We start from the raw sequence: 8,435 nt of genomic DNA on the forward strand, positions 1-8,435 counted from the left end.
ATCGGAGGTCGTATCCGTTGAGGTGCTTGAGCCTGAGGATCAACCTTCACCTCGGCTCGCGCTTCCGGGTCCGTCCTCGAGTTGCCTGCCCACCATATAGGATTCCTCGTATTCCGCGCTCTGTTCCCGCACCAATAAAGAGAACTACGCATCGACTTTCTGCTCGGAAAGCTGCTGTTCTCGCGGATAAAGAGTTTAAGCGTGAGCGCAAGAGGAATCGTAAGGTGTGCCCGCGGTATAAGCGGTATTGTAAAGTGTGCGGCGTTAGTGGCAATAGTGCGAAGGCCTTATACGGGGGGGTGGCGAAGTGCAGAGGGGGGCAGAGCGATGAATTGGAAGGGATGCGGGATTTGATCCGGGCGGGATGATTGACGGTGGGGATGGTACACGTGTACAGGAAGTGATCCGTGTCGCGGATCGCGGGGCTTTTGCGACGGGGGCTGCTGTACAGTTGTACCCTTGAAGGGTAGAGCGATAATATATAAATAAATTAAATATTCAATAAAGTCGACCATTCAAGGGTAGAGCGCGGCGGAGCAGGGCGCAAAAAAGTGTCGCGCTGGTTTGACATAAACACAAACTAAAGAGTAGTAGGGTATGCTCTAATTAGCCCATAAGGGTTAATGCTTCACCTGCCTTTTAGTGCGGTACTGTCTGTGCGGGTCTTACAGAGGTCTTACAGCGATTCTTACAGCATGGAGTTCCAGCAGCGTACAGTGCGGTGGAAACTGCGGGGAGCGAGCGAATGGGGTTGCGCCGCCCGCATCGGGAAGGTGCGGGCACACTGCGGCTCGAGCTGCGGCATCGCGCCCTGCTGCCGCCCGCTGAGTGCTCATCAACCCGTCCACTGTGCCGCCCTTCAAGCCACCGCAATCCCCATCTCAGACCCGCTCCCCAACCACCAGCTTCCTCACCTTCCTCTCCCCCTTTTCCCCCTCGTGCCCCCCTCGTGCCCCCCTCGATCCCCCCTGGTTCCCCTCTCGTTCCCCTCTCGTTTCCCGTCTACTCCCACACACCACGCCTCACCCGCTCGCCGCCCGCCCACCGCGCCGCGCCGCCCGCCATGACCGAGCCGCAGCCGGAGCCGGAGCCGGACGCCTCGACGCCGTGGCACGACGGGTGCTACTGCTTCCGGACGGACCAGCTGGACGCGGCGCGCGCGGCGGGGCAGTCGATTCGCTGCGGCGGCGGCCTTAAATGCGCCTGCCTCGACCCCACCCTGCTGCCTTCCACCTTCCCGGCCGACTTCTTCGACCTGGAGTCCGCCAGCTGGGACGCCATCATTGATCCGCTCATCGACATCCCGTCGCCAAACGCCCCCTCCGATCAAAAGAAGCGCCCCATATCACACCCCTCCTCGTGCAAGTGCCCCTGCGCCGCACGCCATGTCGCGGAGGCTGTCATCGCCGCAAAGCGACGTAGGTGCTGCGGGCCCAACTGCACCTGCGCCCTGGGCGACTGCAAATGCCCGCAAAACTCAGTCCCCACCGCGCTTCGCTGTTGTGGAGACGCAGATCCAGATATTGTCGCTCAAAACGTCGCCAACACCCTCTCCATGAATTCGCCCCACCTCAACCCCTCCCAACCCGCAAACCCGCACCCGGCTTCGTGTTGTCAACCATCGCCCGCTCGCCAAACCGACCCCATTGCAGCCACCACCCCACCGCAAACACCATCCTTCTTTCCTCATCCCTATCCGCCCACACAACCCCACCAACCTCCTGCATCTCTTGTTCTTGCTCTGCTAGATCAGCAACAGCCACTTATTCGTCCCCCGGTACCCGTCTCATTTCAACATGCCGTTCCTTCTCAAGTGCAACCACCGCTCACATCATGTGCCGATACCCCACCTCCTGCACCCTTTCCCTCTCTCTCCCCGCATATTATCACTCCGCCTCATTGCATCCCAAGCTCTGCGCACCTCAATCCAATATTATCTCCCTCATCATCTGCATTGGTCCCACCTCTTCCGGAAACCCAACAACTGAATCAACTCCCCCCTAGATGCAGTTCATGCGCCAAACGTATTACACCTGCGGCCGAATCACCTCCACGGGAATCTAAGACCACATCCACCGTCTTGGCCCAACTCTATCCTCCCACTACCTTGGCTTTGCGAAAACAGCCAAATGGTATTCATCCTCCAGCCGTCGCATCATATCAACTGCTTGTGCCGGAAGTGACGCCTAAGCAATCCGCCAACCCTACGATAGACTCACCATCCAAGCATCTACTTGTCCCGGAGGAACCATCGGACACAAGCACCCAACAGAGCACGGGTCACCAACCTAATGACACAGTTCCGCAACAAAAGCCTCGCGCCCGCTGTTCTGAGAAAGGAACTGGTCGTCGACGGTCGGCCCCACTACCCAACCCGAAGGGTGCGCCATCAGCATCGACAACATCAGCGCCTTCCGTGTCATCCACTCCGTCTGATAATGGCGAGGAGCGCAGTCGACAGTTTGCATGTAGCCAATGCCCGTCCACGTTTTTCTTCAAGCAAAACCGTGACCGACACGTCAACGAAGTGCATCTGGGGCATCGCCCACACAAGTGCAACTTCCCCGGATGCGACAGTGCGTTCAAAAACCGATCAGGACTTAAGCAACACGCCCGAACCGTGCATGAGAAGGCGCGCCCGTACAAGTGTACTCAGTGCGACTCTGCGTTTGGACAACGCAACCACTTGACACAGCATGTCCTTGTGGTGCATGAAAAAGTGAAGATGTACAAATGCGAGCTATGCAGCATGACCTTTTCCAACGTCGGGAACCGCACTCAGCACATGAAGAGACGGCACTCGCAAACGGCCTCTTGATACAAAAAGAAAAAAGGCTGCTTTGACGGGAGAAAAGAGGGGCGCTCCCCAAAACGCTGAAGACGTCCTCTCCGTGATAAATAAGAGTATGACCTATTGAGCGTCTTCATCCTTGTAAACCACAACGAGCTTTATCAAATGCCCCCAGGGTATTCGACTGCGAACAATCCCATCAACAGCGGGGCAGCTGCCATAGTAAACACGCCTGCCAATAAATTAACCGACTCCCCAGACAATATGTCGAAACCACAGATGTGCTGAAAGCGCCCTTTGACTTGTGCTTCCTTCGGTGGCGGTACTTTCAGAACCTTACCAGAGGCGGTATCAAGCCAGCTTGCCTGCATTATAGCGCCGATGACAGAATCAAGAATACTTCCAACGACACCTCCAACGAGTCCTACAAGGACTAGCCATAGCTGTGAAAAAGACCATTCCGGGCTCGCGAGAAAATAGACGCTTCCCACAACAACGCCCCCCACAGCACTGGCAACGGTTCCTTGGAAGCTGACGCCACCATTAGTGCCTCGGGGAACTCTGCGCCACGGTTGTGTGATGAGCAGAGGGTCGACGCCTGGCGGCGAAAGCACAAATCCGACTTCTGACGAAAAGGTATCGCCCGCACACGCGGCGAAAAACAAAAGGTATGCTAGCAGGAGGCAGGATCGGGTCGGAAAGGCCGGGGTAACCGGGGCGTCGAATCGAAAGACGACAAGATAGAAAAGGGCGACGGCGACGGCCGGCAGGGACGAAGCGAACACCTGGGCCGCCGAACGGTTGCCATGGGCGGTAGAGAAGCCGTCCTCCAGGCGGGCCTTTTCGGCGGCTCTGAAGCGAGTGGCGCGGGTGCTGGCGAGGTAGAAGGCGATGAGGGTAGCGCCGAAGCGGACAGAGGCGAGGCAGGAGAGGAAGCCAACCAGGAAGGCGGCGAGCGCGCCGGTAGGGGAGAGGGACTGCGAGCGGCGGCCGCGCAGGCCGAGCGCGGAGGCGAGCGCGAGGGCGCTTAAAGCGCGGGCGAGTTCGGAGGGGGAGGCCATCGGGAAGGGGGGAGCGGTGAGCGGAGCGAGTGGCGGTGGAACGATCTACATGGGTGCGGGAAGTCGCGAAGGTGAGCAACAATGGGCGGGCCGATGTGCGCCGCGCGGGGGACTGCTGCAATATGGGAAATTGATACTGTAGTCTGTAACTTTCCTAGTTTGACTGCTGGGATGGCACCATCCCTCCATGTCGCGATTCGCGGGGATGGGGATGCGCGCGCCAATCAGAGACCTGTTTTGTTCGCAATGCAGCGATGCAGCCGGAATTGAATGTGTGGGCAGATTTAAGGCGGCGTGCGGCCGTACTGCTCATGCTGTCAGGGCCATTCCATTCATCGTGATTGGCATGACGCATCTAGGACGAGCCTGTCATGAAGACATCAATAAAGCTGTTCAGTATACAGGGCGCACCGTGGTCCTCGAAAAGCTAACGCACTAACTCGGAAGGAAAGAAGCAGGATTTATCATGACATCAACATTGGTCTCTGCTATCACTGATTCCGTGAGATTCCTCATGTTATCACGGTTCTCCCTATGACTTCTACACGTTCTGTGCTACAGAGTAAAGTCTCGATAGAGTGAGGCCTCAACAAAGTGAACAGACTGTATACAATGAACCGCAACGGCAGTAACAAGGCGCCACCGTCCCGTTTTAGCCCAAAGTCCCCACTTCGGCAGACGTGCAGTGAACTGAGCGGGCTTCCAATATGCACCACATTTTGCTTCTCTCTATCGAGACATTGCTCTGTAAAAGCCTTCCTACTATGGCGCCCATATATGTAGGTTCACTGCCCAAGCCGCAAATATGTTGGAATTAAAAGGGCCTTTCTATCTTCCCAGGTTGTGTCTTCAGATTGAAGCCCATCCACAGCGCGGACCATGAGCAAACAAACAACCGCCTCAACTTTTTCACTCACCAAAAACCTACCATCGCCTTCTCATTACGTAACCATGTTGCTTCTGCATTTAGGTCGCGACCGCTTCTCCAGACTTAAAAACGGTCCACGATCTCTAGCAACCGCATTTTACCCAATTTCATATACTGTACAACCCTGCTTTGGGTACCACAGGAGGAAATATTGCAACCGCTCGCGAGTATGTGCATGTACATAAACAAGTATCACGTGCATGTAGAAAGGACGTTCGCACTAGAATCGCCTACTCGACCGGTAGTAGCAGGTGCCAAGCCTTTCTTTGGCATCGGTTAGAGAAACTTCACTCCACACCGAGTCTTCTTCAACTGCGATTCACCGGACATGTGCATTGATTGCTCAATATCAGGACACTATATAAGATCCGTCAAATGGAAGAATATCATGCCAGGCGAACTAACACATGACATCATTACGGGCTCTTCTAGCTGCGCTCATGACAAAACTCAAATTAGTAATAGCCAAAGTGCGATTAACTAAAACCAACCCAAAACCAAAACCCACAGCAAAACCCAACATCAAAACCAAAGGCACACAAACATCTTTCCATACTATCCCATCTAGAAACATGAATGCCCTTGAGATGGATACCACAACAATCCTCCAAAAAGCATCTCCCCGAACTGGTTTTCGAAATACTGGAAACGTTTGCTACATGAACTCTGTCGTTCAACTTCTTCTCAGCGACGACAGACTGATTCATACACTTCACTCTAGATTTCAAAGTCATGTCTCCGAATCCCCTGCCTCACGCGGACTTATCTCTATGTATAGCACTCCACATGACGTAGTCCTTCCATCCTTCCGAGAGGCCATTGCTCAGAAATCATTAGAATTTTTGACCGATGCCATGCAAGATGCCCACGAATACATCGTCTCTGTTTTTGATGTCATCTCGAGCGAGTCTCAGTGCGGAGAACATTCAACCATATCGGGTCTGAGACAGCTGGGCTACTCTTTAAAGCAATGTCGATTACTTCAATGCAAGGGCTGTAATGTGATTTCGACTCTTCGAGATGAAGTGCAACTCGGTCTTAGTCTCAGTATTCTGTCAGAATATGATCCAGATATACATGCTCTCAAGTATTTTGACTCCAATTTGCAAGAGATGCTCGACAGCAACTTTGAAAACGAGGAAATCGAGCGCAGATGTCCTGTGTGCGAGCATTCAGGTGCTATTCTCGAGACGTTCATTTCTGAAGTTCCGCGGTGTCTACTGATACAGATCAAGCGATTTTCGTTTGACCTGCAGAAGATAAACGCGTCTGTCTCGATTCCGGATGAGCTTTTGGTTGATTCAATGACGGCAGATTGCAAATATGGAGCCCTTCACAGTTATAAGTTAAAGGGAATAATTTCGCATATCTCGCAGGATATGATCAGTGGCCACTATGTGGCCCTTATACAGGAACAAGATGGGACATGGACAGGTTACAATGATGCGAAAGTCCTCCCCGGACTAAAAGCCGAAGAATTAGATAACCTGGAAGGATACATAGTTTTGTACATGCTATCTTTTTCGGAACGAGTGCAGATGAAATGTAATTAATACATTGTGCAAATCCATTTCACACAAAACTTCGTGCTCATGTGTAAGTAAATAACTTATTTTTTGTTTCTTAGAAGTTCTACTAGAGAGACCTTCTGTTCTCTAATAGCTCGAAACAATTACACCACACATTGTGAACAGAGTCCAGCCACCAAGAATGGAAAAGAATTTCCGCCTACTACTTCAAGTTGATGTTTTCACAAAGAAATAACTCGTATATGTCACAAAGACAAAAACTCGTACATGTCTCTCTCGAAGCAAAAAGGGACAAGGCTACATCACAAAAAAATGCGCAAAGACATATGGTCTTTAGAAAAGCGAAACTAAAGGAACAGTAGTCATGCGTGTCAGAAGATCTCATGAAGTAGATGAGAGACATGTCATGTTTCTTCAGACGACATGTACGGCTTTGCCATAAATGGTGATGACAGATTTGTTTTAGAGACCGGATGCAGGTGAAGCAATTGTGTTTTTGCAAGTAGGAAAGTAGAAGGTACCTTCGAGGAAATGACAACCACACGCGTTAGATAATTGGTAAGCTACGTATATCTATAGAGCAACCCCACCGCGCACATCTATTAGTAATATAGGACGAAGGACGAGCCGTCTATTCGCTCGCGGATTTCTATGTTGTACTCAAACACATCCATCATCTCTGCGGGGACCTAGACCATTAGTCTGAAACAAGCTGTTAAAACTGTTCGCAGGTGAAGGCATGCAGGTGATAAAAAAATTGAACCATATTTGCGGCTTCGGATAGCATTTTTTTGACGTTTTGACAATTATGCCATGGATGACGTGAACATTGTGGATGATATCTAGGTTTCTTCTAGGGTACTGTGTGATGTCCCTGCCAGTCCTGAGGTAGAAGAACTAACATCCTTCTTCAGGCAATGAGTGCATCCTAGAATCGCCAACTGGCGAAAACACAAAAAACTGCGTCACTTTTTGACCGATTGCTCTTCTACATAAGATCCTCAGTTCTTCAAGATACTGTAGAGTCACTCAATACTGTACTAGTTTTTGAGCATTTTGTCATCAGTTTGCAGTCGGTCGTCAGAGTCTCAAAGGGGATTACAGATCATCCTGGCTCCAAAGGAAGTGCTCATATGTCTTCAGATTGCTTAAGTGTAAGTTCCTGCTGATGACCTCTATTGAAAGCGATTATGATAGCGGAGACTACAAAATCTAATTCAGCCCACGGATGTGTACTTCATGCGGTACATTTTCACGAATTGTGCACTTATCGAATTGATGCACTGCAGAAGATACGGAGTGAGCAAAAGAACCAAAGAGAAATATCTCCATAGCGACGTGCACATTTGACAAGCGACATCGCATCACCGCCGCCAACTGACATGCGATTGCTTTGATCGCTCTCGCTTGTCAGCATTTCATGCAAGTCCAGTGATGCGATTTAAACTCCCAGAAAAATCCTCCATCATCCACTCCCCATTTTGCATTTCGCTTCCCATTGCCTCTGCTTAGCACAACATGAGCTTCAAAATTTGACTTTTCGCCCATCTCGTCTATATAAAACAAATAGGTTTTCACATTCCCAATCCTCCTCTCTTCACCTGCACACCTTCTCTCCGGCTTCTCACCATGGTCCTGCATTTCAGACTCGCCAAAGTCCTGACCATGCACTCCATCAACACTCTGTGTACCATGGACAGAATGCAGAGAAGGCTGATTGGTTGCCGTGAAGTTGTGAAGAAATTAGAGTACTGGATTCAAGCCTCCATTGTGGAGCATGAGGAGAGGATCTGTCATTATCGTGTAAATATTGACCACGCAAGGTCAATATTTACTGCCGTGTGGGCGCTGGTGACCAATCCATGATCGAGGCAGACACAGCCTCCCCCTGAATCCGACTCAAAACGCCCAGAAGGGAAAGGAAAGCGGAGGACAAGACCCCAGTCTCTGAACTCTTTGTCAATCTTGTTAGCTTGCCACTGAAGTGAGAATTTGAGGTCTGTCCAATGCTTCGCGAGTTTGTGATTACATTTTTGGCCCGGCTTCACAGCCATCGTTGTCAGAGCTGATCTTGGAAAGCTTTTCTGTTGCTGTGACCAGCATGGAAACGGTGGCTCCAGCGGTAT

At 51.3% G+C, this 8,435-nt stretch overlaps 2 protein-coding genes; one reads left to right on the plus strand and one right to left on the minus strand.

Moving 5' to 3' along the window:
• Positions 1 to 1,063: 1,063 nt before the first annotated feature.
• On the plus strand, positions 1,064 to 2,818 carry CHC_T00005117001 (hypothetical protein). Its single transcript, XM_005716919.1, has one exon. The coding sequence runs from the start codon at positions 1,064 to 1,066 to the stop codon at positions 2,816 to 2,818; it is 1,755 nt and encodes a 584-aa protein (XP_005716976.1).
• A 113-nt stretch (positions 2,819 to 2,931) lies between these two features.
• On the minus strand, positions 2,932 to 3,852 carry CHC_T00005118001 (hypothetical protein). XM_005716920.1 is given in 2 exon segments: positions 2,932 to 2,952; positions 2,953 to 3,852. The coding sequence occupies 1 exon segment, from the start codon at positions 3,850 to 3,852 to the stop codon at positions 2,953 to 2,955; it is 900 nt and encodes a 299-aa protein (XP_005716977.1). The 3' UTR covers positions 2,932 to 2,952.
• Between the last annotated feature and the right edge of the window lie 4,583 nt (positions 3,853 to 8,435).

The sequence above is a fragment of the Chondrus crispus genome, genomic scaffold (genome assembly GCF_000350225.1).
Source record: "Chondrus crispus Stackhouse genomic scaffold, scaffold_27, whole genome shotgun sequence".
NCBI lineage: Eukaryota > Rhodophyta > Florideophyceae > Gigartinales > Gigartinaceae > Chondrus > Chondrus crispus.

Coding starts and splice junctions, on each gene's coding strand:
- CHC_T00005117001 (XM_005716919.1), top strand. CDS start 1,064: ATGACCGAGCCGCAGCCGGAGCCGGAGCCGGACGCCTCGACGCCGTGG.
- CHC_T00005118001 (XM_005716920.1), bottom strand. CDS start 3,852: ATGGCCTCCCCCTCCGAACTCGCCCGCGCTTTAAGCGCCCTCGCGCTC.